Source organism: Branchiostoma belcheri, unplaced genomic scaffold (assembly GCF_001625305.1).
Source record: "Branchiostoma belcheri isolate BF01 breed outbred unplaced genomic scaffold, Haploidv18h27 scaffold1, whole genome shotgun sequence".
Classification (NCBI taxonomy): Eukaryota; Metazoa; Chordata; class Leptocardii; order Amphioxiformes; family Branchiostomatidae; genus Branchiostoma; species Branchiostoma belcheri.
This window is the reverse complement of record NW_017802379.1, coordinates 2,054,436-2,073,576: the sequence shown is the minus strand read 5'-3', so window position 1 is coordinate 2,073,576 and position 19,141 is coordinate 2,054,436. Positions and strand designations below refer to the sequence as shown.

Genomic DNA, 19,141 nt, shown 5'->3' with positions numbered 1-19,141 from the left:
ATAACTTTTCAGGTAACACTGGGATGGGGTGACACCAGGTCACCATTAACAACCGCAGCACGACCGTCGTATTTCATATTTCTGAACTCATTCAATGTGTCAAATGTATCTAGCTGCTGTGAAGTAGAGGTGGCTTATAGGATATAGGAGCTTTGTCGAGATACAAGCCCAATTCCATCCGGAAATCACATTTCTAAATTTATTGCTTAGATATTAACGATTACTGATAGAGAGGTCCTTCATTCTGTCTCTCAGCACATTCGGGGATTTAATGTGTCATTGAGCATTTGTTTTCTACTGTAACATCATTACAAAAAAAGAAAACTTGATGATTTATAAACGCACCCAGTGTCCCGCATTGGTTTTATCTGTAAATCATCTCAGTTCAAAGTTAAGTTCAAAATTGCCAGAAAGGGGACTAGATGGGCAATTCAAGACAATTTTTGCCGACAACAAGACAAAGATAGGCTGTGAACAGGTTGAACAAAGTTAGAAGCATGAATACCATCGGTGCACTAAAGAATGCAAAAGCGTGCTAACACCCACAACCTATATATAGTTCTTGTTTATCTTTATATGTTATCTCTTATCTATCGATTTGTACAATTTACGGTCTTATGTTTAAATGGCAAAGCAATCGATGTCGATAACTCTAGCTATTATCTTATAGTGGTCAAGCTTGCGGATGGATGGATTTGTGCCTACGTCGTAAAATTGGTGACCAGAATCTGGTACTTATCCCTTGATAGGTAATCACCCACTTTTACGTACTCATCAAAAGACAATCTGTATCTCCCCACAGAACCTCAAGCGTGTCCAACTACCAATTCCTGCTCTAGATTTCCATTTAAAACTTAATGAATCAATGAAATGGCAAGGTATTTGCTAAACCCCTTTGTATATCATGTTTGACCACAGCGATGCTTTTCTTTGGGTCTAAGGTGGCCTGGCTAGATCTATAGCATTTTGATTTGTTGACTAGATCGTGCTGTTGATGTTACATGTATTGATCACAGAGCGTCAATGCTATGCTTGCACCCGCAGTTACATTTGGCGCATACAGTTCGAACATGATTGTATACTGCATGACTTGTAAACTATACACAAAGAGACCACTAAATTAAATTTCGGTACGGTTTTGTTTGGATTGTATAAATGTGTATCTTAGTCAGTTTCCTAGTAGACACAGTATGCAAACAGGACGCACACATTTTGTCATTCCGAGTGCAGATTAACATAATCCTAATCTGCACATAGCAACGTAAAATCTAGAGTCATTGCCCAACGGATGTCTTAGTTCTAATTTAAGGAAAACACATTGAAGAAAAATCGCCACACGGCAAGATGGCAGATTGCCAAACTGTCAGAGTCTGTCTGGATGAAGTTAAGCCTGTATGGACGTGCTCTGCATGCAGCAAAGCGTCTTCCACTCGCACATTTGCTGAGATCAGCAACCGTGAACCTATTTTGAAGAACACTTTCCATCTGCCATTTGCTCACATGATTTCACAGCCTGTCTTTCCGGCGACAAACTACAGATTTCAGACCAGATTGAAGCCACCGCCGACAGACGATGCATCAAGCAGCTTTCGAGGTGACACGTCTACATAAAATACATCGATAACGACTTCCGCACTGCTTAACAAACCTTTTCAGGACTGATATTACTGACTGGAGCTTTATAAAGGGTGTCACCGAATCTGCATATGCTGTCTGGTTTTCTTATGATTTCCGGTATTATAAAGGTTGGTTCGACGCGAAAGTTGGAAAGATCAGTTGAAATATCCGATTGGCTTTTACACAGGGCGAAGGTCTTATCCTGTAGTAACTTTTGATACCGACGAATGCCCCAACTGTAAAGCTGAATGCCCCAACTGTAAAGCTGAATGCCCCAACTGTAAAGCTGAATGCCCCAACTGTAAAGCTGAATGCCCCAACTGTAAACTATTCACACGATCTACCTGCCGGCAAACTGTCATTAAAAGGATATGTATCGGGTGGATTATAGTTATCGTACCCGGTAAAGCAGGACTGCCTACCGGCGATGCCCACCGTGCCATCACTCCACGGCGGTCTGTCACTACGGTATTCTTTCCCATTGCTAGGCGCGTTCTAAAAGGTATCGGATTACAAGACGCTATTTGGGCCGAGTTTGGCCTACCAGTAAAACACTTCAAAATAAACAAAAAGGATTTAATGGTAAATTTCGTCAAATTAAAATGAAATTATTGCCGTAACATCCTTTCAGTATTAGCTGTTTATGTTAAATCATTGATTTTTCAAAATTTCGCTCCGAAAGACGATTTTTTTCGGATTTCCGACCACAAGTCATGTCATGTTTTTAGGCAAACATCGTTTTAACCTGGCTACGTATATTACCCCAGATTCCCGATTTTTATATTTTTCGACGACTAGGAATAAGATCAAAAATCGTGTTTTAGGGATTTTTTAATTTCTGATTTTAAGTCTAGTTTTTGTCGACATATTGTTGAAAAAATGATTTTTCTTTACATTTTTCGCACTAAATTACCCATAATTCAAAATTGAGGCCATTTTTAAAAAAATCCCTAAAACACGATTTTCGGGACAACCGTAACGGTCATTTTGAGCCGTGAATGGGGTATGCTTGACTTTCCATGCTTGCAGGTTAAAACGAGTTTTGCAGACATGTCAAGTCGACCAAAAGTCTGCATTGTGTTATTCATACTGGCGTAAAGAATCATTACAGTATTCAAGGTCACCCAAGGATACGACAGTAGCTTCGCTACATGTTACATGTCCACACAAAAATGATAGCGGACACGTACTGTCCAGGAAACTGTTTTTATCTATAGAAAAGTGTTGTTTTTTATCTGTTGCACGGCACGGAGGCAGAAAGGCTTGTTTTGCCGCTTTATTGTAAATGACCGCAGGTGACCCCGAAATAGAACGCGGGTTCGATTCGAATTGCCCAGATCGAACACGATCGAACACAGTTCGGGTTCTATGGCATGTGGGAACTTTGCAACCCAGATTTTACCACCGTGCTCGTTCCCCTGACAAGTGGATTATTACTTCTGAGTTATTCCAGAAGGCATTTCCATGCCTACACAGCAATCAAATCACTGGATACACCGGTCGTTCTTAAAGGTTATCTTACGAGAATTACTACCCTTAGGTAACAACAAAATTAAAGCTATTCGTAAAACGTCTTCCGCAGTCAAGTGTTCGTGAGAAATAGTGTTTTCCTGTCCAGAAACAATTGTGAATATATATATAATGGACTCGTCTGTATTCTGCAGCCTATAGGGCAATCTTAGAAAAGAACAATGCCCCTAATATCTAGAAAAACACGATTTTAACGTTGGTGCCATACGATGCGGAGACCTAGGCTCTACTCACTTTGAAAACGCGGCTACTTTATCTGCAGATAATGATAGTTATAGTGTAAGGAGGAAGACAAAGGATGCCATCTACATCAAAGGCTCCCTTTCACATACGGTATTCACGACTCTCACGCTAAGTGTCAGGAAAGAGAAACGCCAGGCGGCCACAGATGTGGTTGAAAGATGTCTGCAAGAGGGACGTAAAAGCCATAGATATTAATAAGGAGCAGTGGGAAGACCTTGCAAATTACCGTTCCAGATGGAGATACTGTCCAGGCAGCTTAGTTCGGGAGAAAGTCGACTGATGCAAAAGGAGAGCGGATCCACAGAAAAGAACTCTGCATGATTGACCATTGGAGGCCATAGGATAAGTTTAGACAGGACGAAAAGCTAACGTCTTGTGCATCTGTGGGATTAGGTTGAGTCATTGGGAGTCAGCGTCACCAACTTTGACATCGCGTGATACGAACTTCTTGAAGTACGTACGTGAGCATTATACCGCATCAAAACGGTAGGAAATCCATTTAACGCTTAGCGAATAGCAGTTTTCATCACACGCTCTCTACGCTGCATTCAGCATGCGTTTCAAGGCCCATCATCACCACCAGTATGACGTCCGTCTAGTCAGGCGTCGATTTCTGCATGCACAGGGCAGTTGGGATTACCTTGGGTTAGTGTTGGGGGTAGTATTTAGACCTAAATGTCACAATGGGTAAGTCCTGGTATACCCTGGGTATTTCATTAACAACGTGCTGGTCGAGAGGGTTCTTTACACAGAGGTAATCACGGGGCTTGCAGTAGAATCATTCTCCATGTCTCTGTCGGCCAGACGTTCTTGAATGTCCTTGTTGCAGTCCCGAATGGTTGATCTTTTTTACCGTTCAATATAAAGTAGTTGCTCAGAAGTTCTACCAAAAATCAGCAAGCAGACGGTATTAGCGATGGCGTGGCCTTGTCAATCGCAAGCAAAGCAAATGTTGTTCTGGTGTTTTTCGAACCTGCATCCATAAGTTGTTCAGGTTCAACAGAGCAGTAAGATGAGTCAATCTGAAGATCACATCATGTAATAGGCTGAAAAATGAATAGGCTGCTTCTATCTCTGTCGAAATATGCAGTGAAGATGAGGCAACATGTGATGAGGACACGATGAAGCCTATACATACCTCCCTATACACAATAACTGCTGCCCAGGTATTGTTTTTGCACGAAAATTGCTTCTTTAATAAGACTTAAAGACTTAATTAAACTATCGTTCTGCAGAATGTACCCATAGCCTGATGGACGCCCTGATGGAGCGACTACTGCAGGCCTGGACGGCGAACACCACCGTGACAGTCCTTCCCTCCAACCCTCCAGGCCCATCCGGGATGACCGACACCATCCAGACAACGCCTGCGGTGGACTCCTTCCTCGAGGACCCGACAAACACCACGTTCTCGCCCGGTAACGACACGGGAACGGGCCCGATGTTCCAGCCGGAGGTGGACATCGCCATCCCCATCGTGTACTCCGTGGTTTGCATCCTGGGGCTGATCGGGAACTCCCTCGTCATCTCCGTCGTGCTGCGGTTTCAGAAGATGAAGACGGTGGCCAATATCTACATCCTCAACCTGGCTATTGGTAAAAATCCCTTCTGTTAACTTTATACCACGTGTTAGGCTGCGATGGTCGTAGTCTGTCTTTAAACTACTAAAGAAGTAATAGATTTGTTCGTTTCTACCATGACAGTAGAATCAGAAAGCCGGCGTCAGTACAAGACACTTGATTTGGCCATGGCCACTAGATTATCCACTTTCTTTCAACCTTGTCGAAATACACGTTACAGTCGCGCAAATGTTAAACAAAAAATTGCATCTAGTTGATGCTGATGATTTTCATGATATGGACGTCTTGTTTACATTTTTGTACATCATTGATTAGGTGACATCATTGTCACGATAAAGCGTTTTTTTATTCATTCCAACATGTAATCACAAGACGTGCTAACGGCACACTCAACTTTGCCAACTCGAAGTGAGGAAAGTCGTGTAAAGTGCCTTTTCCAAGGGCACAAGATCGGTGGCATGGCAGGGTTCGAACCCGGGACCTCTTGATAAATCGTTGCTGTTCGTTCTTTCGCAGCCGACGAGCTGTTCATGCTGTCGCTGCCGTTTTTCGTGGTGTCCATCCTGCTGGTGGACTGGCCGTTCGGTGACGTCATGTGCCGGGTGGTGCTGTCCGTGGACGCCATGAACATGTTCACCAGCTGCTGCTGCATCACGGTAGGACAGACTTTTTTCTGCGCAATATATTTTTATGTACGTCTACCGAAGGAAAACATATTGTTTTTGCTACGTTTCCTCTTCTTCCGTTCCAAACACTGACCTCTAACTAGTAGAGAGAGACATTGGGATTCGTACATTTCTGTACCTGACTTGCTTCACCCTTCCACTGTAGCTAGGCTGGAAACAGTGAAACTAGGTTGCTTGATACGAGTACCTCTAAGGGGCTTCTGAGTTCTATGAAAATCCCTTACATGCATACATAACAAGCTAAGACGAATAAATGAATGTCTATTTATGACATTGGACACTTATTCTTTGTAATAGTTCGATTCTCTCGCTTGCACTTCTTTCAATGCTGCCGTATATACTCTACCCTTGATGAACCCTGACGTTGCTTGCGGTTGCAATGAAAGATTTGATCATTAAGAAACACAAAGGACCGTACAGAGAGGCAACTAACGGTTATCATCTTCTGGCAGACCTAAATGTCGATGAGGTACTAAACTTTATCATCCATAATATGAAGACGCATATCCATATATATTACAGTCGTAACATACAATAGATGAAATATAGGTTGTAATAAAAAAGAGCGAAAATCGTTCAACACTTTCCTGTCCTGATTGTAATTATGTCGAGGAGGTTTGACAAATGAACCATTTGGCAAGTGATCCCATGACCGAGCATATCTAAGAAATCTATGATCGATGTACCAGAAGTTGTAGAGTGAGACAGACATTCTTTAACTTCCGTCATTGACTTAAACTTACCAAACCTCCTTAATAGCTGCGCTCCCATTTTCTTCATCTCATTCCTGGTGACCCTAGAATTAGTTTTTTTTACTACAAATACAACGTTTTCACCACTGTGTTATTACTCCTCGTCAAACGTGCATTTCTTGCAACATTCTAGAGTAGAACCACATGAACGAAAAAAATGTTTAGCAAGAAATATCTTTGTAGGCATTTAACGCAATACAGAGCTAAAGCTTCGTTTCGAAACAGTAGTCCTTCACTAATATTTCATTTCCAAAGACAGCAAGCAACAATGCTGACTGAGTAAGTATGTAGAGTTGTAGGATTCATGTATTTCATTTTTCCGCCCATATCTGCCACTGTTTCTTACAGCGTGCTGCTTATGACCCTTTTCATGCCCTTTTCAAGCCTTGTCGCTTTTAGCTCCAGTATTACGATTCCCAGAAGATCAGCCCCTCCCTAATGTCCCCAGTAGATCAGGAAATGCGTGCACGCCTGTGTTTTAAGCCGCCAGGAAGGTCGCGTCAGAATCCTTGAAAATGTCAGCTGCACGTGTTTCACTGGTACTGACATCCCAACTGGGGATTGATTCATGAAAGATGTGAAATGAAGGTTTTGAAGTAGATTGTTGGCGGTTACTTGTATGTATACTGGTATGAACTTTGTTTCGTCTGTTCAGATTTCACTCTCAGAACTCTCACAACTTTTTGACGTTACGTAAATTTAGGTTAGGTTAGTCTCTAGTCATGCAATGTCCATATTTCAGCTGGTAGTCAAATAGTCTTTCTGGTGGCCGTTTCATTTCAACGTAAGATACACGTAAGAGATACCTCGTCAAAGTTGGTTATGTTATAGCTAGCATGGGCTTATGACTATAGCTAGCATCAGGGTACGGATATTGAATGTAGACCATACTATCAACCAAAAAGTATTCTATGGTGACATTTCTTTCGGCGTATTTTGGCGTCAGAATACAGTGGAAGATGAACCTCCTCCACAGATGTCTGGTGCCGGTTACTGATCCTTTAGTCTTTACTACCTGTCTGAAGGCAAGCTTCGTTCTGTCATGCTTGGCGGGAACTTGTGGAAAAGCTGGCGTCATCTCTCACAGGATGACCTGAAATGAACTGGAGGGGTTTTAAACGATTCAAACATCCATATAGATGCCTCATTTCACCTATTCTCAAGGTAGCTTTGCAAAATGTTTTCTAATACTTGAAAGCAGGAAAACTACCGTTAGACTTTTATGCGATCGATCAAAATGCGTTGGCATTTCAGGAAGGACCTTGAACAGCACTTTATATGGCATAAAATGCAGCGCAGGCACTTTCTAGACTTAAGTTACACAAAACAACATCGATCACTCGCACGGTGGCAAGTACATTATCACGCCACCTCGAAGACCTCCAAGAAAAACATGATCTTCCCATTCAAATGTGCTCTATGCTTTAAAAGCGTCAATGTCCTGTGCCAAAGTACGTATACATTACAGAGAAGGTTACATTCGAACAAGAGCAAAGTGGCATTTACGAATGATTGGCTTAAAATACTAAAGCTTTTCGACAACGTACATTCCTCAGACAACCGTTAAAATGTTGTTCGCAATTCCAAGTTAAGCAATCAATTGTAATTTCCAGGGAAACAACAATTAAAAAAATACAACATGGGATTTGGATACACCGGCCAATCTGCATGCAACAATGTCATGCAATCGTTGCTTTGCATCGTAAGCATTGGATATACAATGTGTTTCCTCGATAGGCTATAACGACAGGCTATACATAATAAAACGTCTATCTGTGTTTTGATTATGCAGAATAAAACGCCTTCCTGCATTTTGATCAGAAACGATGATTGGCAACCCGAAGAAAGTAATTTTCTCTATAAGGTCTGTATACGACCTGCACAAATCTATGCATACTTAAAGCTTCTAATTCTGAAGGTGCACTGAATGAATACGAAAGCATGCAGATATGGAGGCAGGCTACAAGGATGAAATGACTAATCGTGTCAATAACAAGGAATTCAGAAATTCCGATAGGAGAGTGTCCAGCAGCTATATGTATACGAGTCATTTGCTATTGAAAGATAAAAACGCTCTGCACTGAAGACTGATGCTTTATGTACTGGAAATGGTTTGTGGGCAGCACGCTGCAGTCTGGAGGTGTGAAGGTCGACATAAGTTTCCATCTAATGGACAATGAGGATTTATTGTACCTGTCCTGTTACTGCTGCGCTATTGGGGTACTTAAGCGACTGTGGAGTGACGTATGGCTTACGCTTATTAACACACGACCAAGTATAGGAACGTTATCATAAGATTGAGTGTTTCACAGTCGAGCTATGTACCTAGTACATAACCTGTATTATGCAACCTCGATGTTCATCATCATATTTGAAATGTCTGGGAAGAACGGTGTAGTAAATAATACGTTGGACAAAAAGGTATTGGGCTTTCCCCATCAAATTTAGACAATGGATCCAGCTTTCTTGCCTTAGTAATGCTGCCTATTGCGTATGTTTAGAACATTGTATACTTAGACAAATAAATTGACAAAAGTTGACTGAAAAGTCGTTAAGAAGTTTCCTCATTTGGCGCAATTGATTCAAGCAACGTCGAGGGAACTAATTATCTTCCAGAATGCGAACTGTTGAGCATTGAAAATAATTGGCGTTGACCTTTGAGCTACTCTGAGATCTAGAAGCATGTCGATGAGAGGTCATTTATTTGGTCTGGCACGTACAGAGAGAAACACTTGTGATTATACTCTTTCACTGCATGAACGGACAGCCTTAGGCATGCTTAACAGATCACAAATAGGACTTACAGAGTTTATACGCTGAGTTATTCACTGGTGCTTTCAAAGCGAAAGCACCGTGACCGTTCAAATGAATGATGAGGATTACCAAACACTGCTCTGCCACTTTGTGTCCCCTTGGGGGAAAAAGAAATTAATGAACTCTTTTCAAAACTCATTCACGTTGCAGTCCGTTTAGAACAAGAAAGCTAGCCGGAGAGACGTGAAGGTTGTAATTCAAGACTAAAGGAATATGAGGCAGCAAAAGAGCTTCCCAAGTGTACATACCACGAAAGGTTAAAAGGAAAAGAATACGTTTGCTTCAGTCCAGAGACCATACATGGTTTTGTTATCTCCTGAACTTTAAATTCACCTTCCTCATCAAGGGATGATCTGGCGAACTCTGAAGGTTACTTTTGAAGGAGAATCAGATTCAGCCGTAATCCCAAAGGTTGACTGGCAGATTGCGATTGATTGATCAAAGGAGCTCTCACGTCATTGAACATTCATCCAATCGTGACGTGAATAAACATGGGCGATGGAGCTACCGTTACTGCAAGGACGCGTCTGCTGAGGCATCGGGATGTGCATCCGTTTGGTACCATTATCTTTATCATCTGCAGAATCATTAACCTGGTACTCATCACAGATGTTCATTTCTTGCAATTGCTTCATCCTCATCGGTTTGCTGCGGGTCATCAATCCTGCAATGACGCGTGTGAAGAGGCACATGGATGGGAAACAGGTTGAGGACGTCGTTAATATTATCCACTTTATACCTGCAGTCTGTCATGTCGACATTAATCATAGGTTAGATATGGGCGGAGTTTCTCAGTCACGCGCCTTAGCTCAGGGTACAACAGGAAATAGCACACGTCACTGTGCAGATCCAGTGTCATTAACGTAGGACACTAGTACTGCATATTGAACAACGACGAAGGTAAAGAGATTGTCCTGCTCAGGATGATACGCAAGGGTTCCTCGAGAATACCCTAACCACAGGCGTAAAGCTCAGATTATCCTTTCTAAGTATGCAATACATTATATAACTAGAAAGGCCAATATTTGCTTTGGAGCAAATACAGCGATGGGTTCACCACATTTTACGACATGGCAGGGAAAGAATGAGAAACACAAGGGAAAACAATGATTTACATTGATATAACTATAATATGAAGTAACATACAACTAAAACAACAGTTGGATAGCTATTCCCTACTTTATTGGTTAGGATTTTTAATTGCATAATGCAAACTGTTGATTTTCAAAATAAAAAAAAAAAGTTCATGCCCCACATTCCAATGCTGGAGCAGAAAAGCTTGAAATACCTACCAAAACACTTGAATAAAGACATACTGTCAGTATGGAAATGCTCTGTGCAGGTGTTAATCAAGTTAAATCCCAACAGCCAATCAGCAAGAAATGCTCTGTGCAGGTGGAAATGCTCTGTGCAGGTGTTAATCAAGTTAAATCCCAACAGCCAATCAGCAAGAAGTATAGAGGAAAGCTGCATGCCTATTGGTTGATGCCCTGCATTCCATTGTGATGACTCATGCCCAGACGTGGTAAACACGGCACACTAACACAGTAATACATTTGCTATAACACAGCCAAAAAACTCAAATAAAACCATTCTAAAAGCCTGTATCACAAAAATTTAAAAAACGCCTAGGGGTATTTGCCCACTGTACCTCCATACCAAATTTCAGGACCTTAGGCCCTAAAATGAAGAAGCTGAATCCATTTAAAAAATGGCAGGAGAAGAAGAAGAAGAAGAAACATCAGAAAAAGCAATATGGGTTCACCACCACTTCGTGGTGTGGTGAACCCATAATTATAGGCTTTCTGAAGGTAGCTTAGAATAAGCCTGACTACTACCCTGACAACTAGCGCTGGCCCGTAGGACAGTAGGCAATCTCTATACAGCTTTGGGAAGTATAGTGTGTCCATCTTATGAGACCCACCTACTCCGCAGACGTCAGGACTGACACAGGTAGAGGAGTACGTGGTGGCAGTGCTTTAAGACAGATTCTGATGGATGACCGTTGTTAGCATCCTTACATTTGCCATGTTCCACACCACCTTCACACTTATCTATACGGGTTCATAATACTATTGGTCCTCTGACAATGTGTGAACAAGTGCCAGACACACATAGATTCTCATACCTGATTGGTATGTCCTTCACATTCGTTTATTGACTGATCGTACTTCACAACAGTAGCTTTTTTGGCTGATACGATATTGTCGCCAGCACCGCAGCATGCGGCCTAGAGGCGCGACATGTGAAGAATTGCCATCTTTCTGATTTATAATTTCCATTAAGTTTCATATGAGTGGCTCTAATCTCTGTTTATGATTACCACCTGTGGCCAATAACATTGCACATGCGCTAAGACACATCGGTTATTGTAGACATGTAACTTTTTTTTCAAACCTCCAATTTGGGCGTCTTATGTAAATCGTAAAATCCACGGTGTAAAATCGAGGAGCATGCACATCTCTAACGCAAGGATCTGGTCTGTAGTCACAGATACATATAAAGAAAAATATCTACATTTGCCGTTTTTATGTGCAATTTTCCCCGACGTATATGTAAGTTGACAATAATGGTCCTCTCTAAAGCTCCACAGCAATCTACCCATTTGATCAGTATTCCCCAAGAGATAAGGTCAATTACTGCCGAATCCGATGTTAATACATTGTGCGGCGAACGAAACGAAGAACCTGTAGCATCTGACATATAAATGGATGGGAAGGATGATTCCCTGTGATTCTGTATTCAGTCGAGGACTTTCGGCTCCTCAAGGACTGATCAGAAGGTGAAGCATGTCGTTCGCCACGCCCAGTCCCGTCACAATACGCCCATCAGTTGTTTGATACATTATGAGCAGACGGAGGAGAACGTCTGACTTGGAGCATAGCCACGCTCACGCTTGACAACCAATGACAAAGAAGGTGACATGTCTAGCTTTCCAAGGTCGTGAAGAGAGTAACGTATACTGTGTTCATGGTCCGTATTATATATATTACAAAGCTAAGACGTAAAGGATTTTTACCACCTTTAGTTCAGAGGAGAATTAGAAAAGAAATCGACGTTTTTAAAGTTTTTTTTGTTAAAAGTTCCTCCATGCATCCCAACTTTAATCCGAAGTGCAGAAGCAGTGCACTATGCACAATGGTGCTTTCGCGTCGCATTCAAATCGAAGCACTTTCACGCCGCTTCTTGAATTGCTGAAATCACGATTTTTACCTCCTAATGTTTGACATTTTCTGCTCTGTTTTTAGATAAACCATCATTGCTTTATTTTGCATGAGCCATAGCCAACACACCCTCCCTGAGAGCATTTGAATCGCGCATATATGTGTTTTGCATGCTCCAAAATTGCTCCTCGCCCGGAATCACAATGAAGACTAAAGTCGAGACTAAAGTCTTCTTTGAAAGTTTGATGTACGATGGACGAACAACACTTAGTCTATCAGATAGAAGCCAGCGAAAATCTTTCTTGAGTGTCCCAGTTTCCCAGCCGGCTTATCCTCATAATGCGATTTATGAAAAAGTCGAACTCTGTGGGACTTTCTGAATTCACAACACAAGTACCATGTAGCGTTGAGACTCTTCATGCGTTACCGGATAGCAATATGTAAGCTCCGCAGTTAAACTTGCAGAATACTCCTTTCTACACACGCATTACCACTTGGGGTCGGATGTACATCCGTGGTTTGAATTGGAAGGGCTAAAATTGATTTCGGAAGAGCAGTTTTGGCCGCATAACCGACCATAGCAGGCTAATGTGGTCTAATAGGGTCACTGTGGGCTTTCCAATAGCGCATGATAATAGCGCTTTTCGAGGAATACAAGTACATGGCAGTGCTTCAATAAAGCAGGATCTATTACATAAATTGCTATATTCTCAAATTGTACATGTAGTTTGGTTGGCTCAGCAGTCATCGACCCTAATTGTCGACTAGTAGATCGAAAGTTTGGATCGTTGTCGCCTTGTCGGTCAAATGAGTTGGAAACGGCTCAACTCCACGGCCGAGTGGGACATTGGGGAGCGGCTAGGCGTTTGGGTGATTTTACTGGTAATGGCAAGGGTAAGTACACGGAACAAAACCGTCTGTTTTATGTTGTTGCGAAGAATGTAAGATTATATTTTTATAACGTTAAACTGAACTAACATGATTTGACACGTTCAAGCTTGACTTAGTACTTGTCCGTCTACTTACTCAAGGACGCGGCAGCTCTAGATCCCGGTTTGAAATCCACGAATGTTTAATAAGCTGACTAGCATTCTCTAATTACGTGACCACTCACTTCTATATTACGGCAAACGGCCCGTGTTCGATTAGAAGTTCACCATTGTCTACTATATCACTGCAAATAATAGCACATGTTCAATACCCGAAAGTACCCGAAGTACCATGCTTTTATTAAGCTTGAGTCACGCTGTGCACCAGTGCTTTTGACAGGCGAAAGAAGTTACGACGCAGTCTGAAAATAAACCCATGTCGGGCAAAATAAGTGGTTAGAAATTGGCTCTGCCAGGAGCGTATTTATAGACCTCCCTATCTATATACTCACCAGACCTTTAACCAGCTAATAATGGTACGAAGCGGCGCTATAGAATCGTGAAAAGCAAAGCCATGAATCCTCAATGTTGTATCCAATTTTCTCCCTCATGATCACACTTAAAATGAAGCAGGGTGTAGTTACAGGGGCTGATTGTCCCAGTCGGTAGTGGAAAAAACCTCAGAGGTCAACACAATTAGTTTCCAATGAGCGTTCCGGGGCTGTGGTTCTCTCAGCACCCAACGGGGCTCAAATGGCGAATTTGGGAGACGAACGGATTGATCCTGTGGGATCCCTGCCCTTTCTTGAACCGTAGAAGTTGTTCTTTGAAAATGATTGTCGCGCGGTCTGATTAACAACATGAGAATCACCGTTGCTGGCGCGACGCCCTTCTCTGCCCTTTTCGGAGCCCGCTAGGTAATAAAACCTGTAAGCGTTTGAAATGAGATTGTTATACTTTCGTGATTTAAAACCGGAGGGTCATGCAGGGGTTACGGTAATGACCACAGGACGGTGTTCGCTGGCTTTGAAGCTACCCAGCGTTAAACCAGCCAGACATTCCGGCGGCAGAACACAAGCGTCAAGTTCTCTGTGGATCTTTTTATCAACTTTTACAGCCGGCGAGAAGTGTTATACTTCGCTTGAGATGAAGTACGAGACAAATCCGCGCCTGGAGCAGATTAAGTGAGAAAGTAACTGCCTGGAAGGCTATTTTCTACGCATCAACATTAAATGGGATGTTGCAAAGTTTACTTGTGGGTATTTCATGGAGTTGATAAAAGTTTTATCTCTGTAACGTTATGGTTATTCTTAAATTCTGCTCACGCGTGTAAATTTTGGAATGCTTTCTTTCCACTATCTCGAAATTCAATTATACGGAGTGAAAACTAATGTACATTTTGCAAGTAGACATTGATTATTCTTAGCTTGCCCGCCAAAGCGGACGCAAAGATAAAAACAAATATTGGAGCAAAAACTAATATTTAGGCAGCAGGCAGCAACGTCTAATGGCGCCATGGCATTAACAGAGTGGAATTCCTGATGATAAGCCAGATACAAATATTAATTCGCGCTATCAATGATTTCGGAGAAACCTCTCCTGACATATCATCAGTTTCAGTGCACTTCCTGCTGTATTACAGTCATCTGCGGAGACCGTTACGTAAAATTATTTTCTCAAGCCGGAATGAATGGACGGCTTTTATGGTTTTCTCGATGGGGCGATACCTGGAGGCCGAGTGAAACGGCGCGAAAGCAATCTCTGCAGCTCGTTCTTCGTCTTTTGGGTGGAATGACCGAACTTAACCGGGCAAAACCGCACTCTACCGACGATGAGCCGAGGATGTCAAACGTAAAGGGCGTTCAATTAGGGTGCGGTAACCCTCAACAAACTCCGGCGGGAGCGGATGCCGATGATTGCTCAGCTCTTTATCTGGAATTAAAGAGTAAACTTGACAAAGGTTCAACTCCCCACAGGGCATAGAAAGCCGTAGTCTTGTTAGCGTTACCACTTTTGTCAAGAGAGGAGGCCGCCTTAAAAATCTATTAAGGATTAGAGTATTTCACCAGTCCAATTCAGAGCAATGTGTGTTCACGTCCATTAGGCTAAAAGAAAGTGCGGATAGTTTTGCTTTTTAAGAACTGAAATAAAGATTTTTTTTGCATTCATAACATATGCTACAGCATATGTAAAACTTCTTGCTGACCGTACAGGCTATGAATGAAGACCGGTAGCTTGATGCACCCCGTGCCATTGACATGTCTCGTGTTGAACAGGCTATAGATATGAGCGCAGACCGTTACCGTATGCCTGTACCTCATGCCATTGGCACATCTCTTGTAAGTTGAACAAGCTACCAGTGTTGACCATTACCTTATGATATTGATGTACCCCATACCATTGCCACGTCTCTTGTTGTACATTATGCTTAATGCATTTCATGCCATTGCCGTGTCTTTATTGTACAGGCTATGAGTGTGGACCGCTACCTTGCCATCGTGTACCCGATGAAGTCCCTCCGCTGGCGGACGCCCTGCCGTGCCAAACTCACCTGCCTCTGCATCTGGCTGGCCTCCTGCCTCATCATCTGCCCCGTCCCGTACTTCGCCGGGGTGCAGACTTTCATCAGTAAGTCTGTAGGGAGACCGCCATGACTCTCAATTCGACCTACCTGTCAGTCTGCGGTTACACCATTTCCCCACTTCCTGTGACTCCACTTTATTATAAAGTAACTACTAACACATTTTATCTATTTATTCGTTTTGGCTGAATATATATCCAAGTTTGCCAAACCAGCACGGTGCTAGCAGTGAGGCTAATAAGAGGGTTCGCCAGGCCCCTTCCGGATGATTTGTAGAGAATATCACCAACTCCTTACTTTAGAGTGTGGAGACTGTGGCCCATCGCACACCGGGGCATGCCCCTAGCTATATATATTTGGTAACCAGGCTAGCATGCCCCTAACACAAGCAAACACAGAAAAGCAAAAGGAGGTAACAACCGTCACATAATGGCATGTATCGTGTTGTTACAGATACTACGGGATGCATGCTACAGTGGCCGGATGACAGCTGGGACCGGGCCTGGATTGTGTACTGCATCATCCTGGGCTTCCTTCTGCCCGTGGTCGTCATCACCATCTGTTCCGTCAAGATCGCCCAGGCTCTGGGCCGACAGGCCAACCAGCTCATCTTTGAGGGGGACATGAAGTTATCCGCCTCCAGAAGACAACAGGAAACCAAGAGGAAGCATAAGGTGCGGTAATGGAAGATCGTGTGCGTTTCTAATATTGGTCTGGATGAGTTTTCGCTATTGGATGTTGATTAGAAAAAAGCACAAAAAAGACTCAGCTATAGTTATCCTATTTCGTATTTCATCCAATCCAAAACAGGACGATTAATGCTCCTTACTGGGAAGTACGTGCGCAATCATCATTTAGACAACCATCAGATGGTTACCGCTCAAAGTTGATGGACGGAACACACTTTCCTCAGTTCAACTCGGTAAATCGGTGCCTAAATATCTGGCTTTTGGTTGGGGAAGTACATGTATATGCTGAGGAAGTTCTGGAGGGATTGACTCCATTTCCCAAATACCACCCTATCCTACAAAGGCTTGGGGCTACGTTTAGTTTCAATATCACTGCAGAAAAGCCTTTATTTTACAAAATAAAGCTATGTTTGCCGCGCAGGTGACGAAGATGATCCTGGCTGTGATCGTCACGTTTGTTGTCTGCTGGCTGCCGTTCTACGTCGGACAGATCGTCAACCTTGTGGCCGAGCTGCCGCCCACCAAAGTACTCATGGGTGAGGGAAGATCCTGATGATATTTATATTGCATTCTGTTTTCATTCAGCTCATTGCATGGGTCAGCACAAGCTGTCGAGACTGGTAACGGCTGACTCACATGGACAGTTATCAACGTCTACTCATCTTATCCTTTTGTGTATTCGCTAAGTGCGATGGCGTCAAATAGACTGATATTACGCCAGAGGAGTTAGCCGACCAGAGTAGAACAGGTTGCAAACTGCATCCACATCCTGAGCCCGCTAACCCCTCAGCTACATTATTCAGTCTATTTGCCCAATTTCTACTAGCTTTAACTAGTTTCCAGCAACCCATTGAAGCATGGTTTAGACTATTAGACTTGTACAAACGACACTTCTGAAATGGATGCCCTATTCCCTGCAGGTGTGTACAACTTCATCCTCTGCCTGAGCTACGTCAACAGTTGCGTCAACCCCTTCATCTACTTCCTGGTCAGTGACAGCTTCCGGAAGAACGTCAAGTACATCTGCAGGTACGTCATTTCCGCCTGTTATACGTCATTCCCGCTTGGTAACATCAACACCACTGGCTCCAAGCAGATTCTCCGCGGCAAGGAGAGTCTATATTGGCCACCTGTTGGCCGCCCGTAGGCAAATGGTAACTCGGGTGGCCATTTTTTGGCTCAGAACGAAGATCTAGAGGTCCCGGGTTTGATTCCCTGAGATGCCCAATGTTGTGCCCTTGGGAAAAGCACTTCACACGACTTTCCTCACTGTATTGTAGTGTAACGGGCCCTGGGTAACTGAGTGTCCAAACACCAATGAGAACACACACGGATGTGGTGTTGCCAGTGTGCCAAGATCTGCACATTTGCCCCTACCCGTATTTTTTTTAACCTGTTTTCCCTTCGAACAGTTCCCGAGCGGCCGAGCTGAGCCGAACCAGTACGGAAATGATCACCAACAGCTTCAAGGCCACCACCCGGAGAAGAGGCACCCTGCCAGCCCAGATGACCGTACGCCAGCAGAGACTGGACAGTCTAAACAGCGCCAAGCGACACAGCATGCCCGACGTCAAACGGGTCGTAAAGGTGGCAGATCGACACATGCCGAGCTTTTGAACTCAGATGTTGAGATTTTTCATTTATTTATTTATGGAGATTGACAACAGGTGACTATCACCTCTTCAAGAGCCGGAGACCGGACTATAACCCTTCACACGTGAAAGGAGCCCTAACCTTTTCAATAAGTGTGGTGGTATCTTAAATGTGTTCTAGTTGTGGCTCTCCACAAACACGGGATATCAGCAGTCTCTTTTCATTTAATGAAAAAAAAAGAATTAGTTATCTCTTCTAAGGAACGGAGCTAAATTCGGGTTGCTGGAACAGCATCTACTCTCCTTACAATGTAGTTTGGAGACATCCACGCTCGATACGTATAGTACTGAGATGTTGTCTCAACTTGTCTGTCAACAACAGTTGGGATAGTAGGAAGATTCACACTTAGTCTATCCAATATGTAAAGGAAAATATTTTCTCATGTGACGTTGAAGTAACCTTTCTAGTGTTTTAGCATATATTAGATAGTTGTTCAGTAGATGTAGCAGATTCCGATGATTTCAACTTTCTTCCCATGAAGAATAAAAGGACAAAGTGTTGTCAGTATAATATGTAATATATATAAATCATGGTAGTCACAAATGTTTGATATGTAAATGAGAATAGTATATATATGGTATAGGAACAAATTCATGAAATATTACATTTGTGTTTTTGAGGTACCTTTGTATTTGTCTGAATGACTATAAGAAATACAAATAATCGGAAAAATGTACTAGAGACCATCAGTACTATGTCTGTGAAGAATCAGTTTTAATGGGGTTACTATGTATACCTGTCCCTCATTGAACGGTAAGGTAGAAAGTTTCTTGTAGTGGCCAGAACATTTCTGCGCACTGTAACTTTGAGGAAAGATGCATTTAGAGTCTCTCTAGTAGACAGACAGACATATCATAATGTATGTGTTGTGTATTCTGTAGTGAAGTATACAGACACCATGCCACAGATACAGATGCCATGAGTCTATATCTCTGGTTAGAAGTCACCCATTTGTAGAAAATT

General features: G+C 42.7%; 1 protein-coding gene across 1 annotated transcript in view; it reads left to right on the top strand.

Moving 5' to 3' along the window:
• Positions 1-18,221, top strand: part of LOC109462570 (somatostatin receptor type 2-like) — a 23,271-nt gene extending 5,050 nt beyond the window's left edge. The window contains exons 2-8 of the mRNA XM_019759127.1: positions 4,626-4,985; positions 5,487-5,626; positions 15,724-15,883; positions 16,290-16,510; positions 16,947-17,061; positions 17,446-17,554; positions 17,938-18,221. Of these exons, the coding sequence (XP_019614686.1) occupies positions 4,643-4,985; positions 5,487-5,626; positions 15,724-15,883; positions 16,290-16,510; positions 16,947-17,061; positions 17,446-17,554; positions 17,938-18,142 (1,293 nt within the window). The 5' untranslated portion in view covers positions 4,626-4,642 and the 3' untranslated portion in view covers positions 18,143-18,221. The remainder of the gene's footprint in view (positions 1-4,625; positions 4,986-5,486; positions 5,627-15,723; positions 15,884-16,289; positions 16,511-16,946; positions 17,062-17,445; positions 17,555-17,937) is intronic.
• The last annotated feature ends 920 nt before the right edge of the window (positions 18,222-19,141 follow it).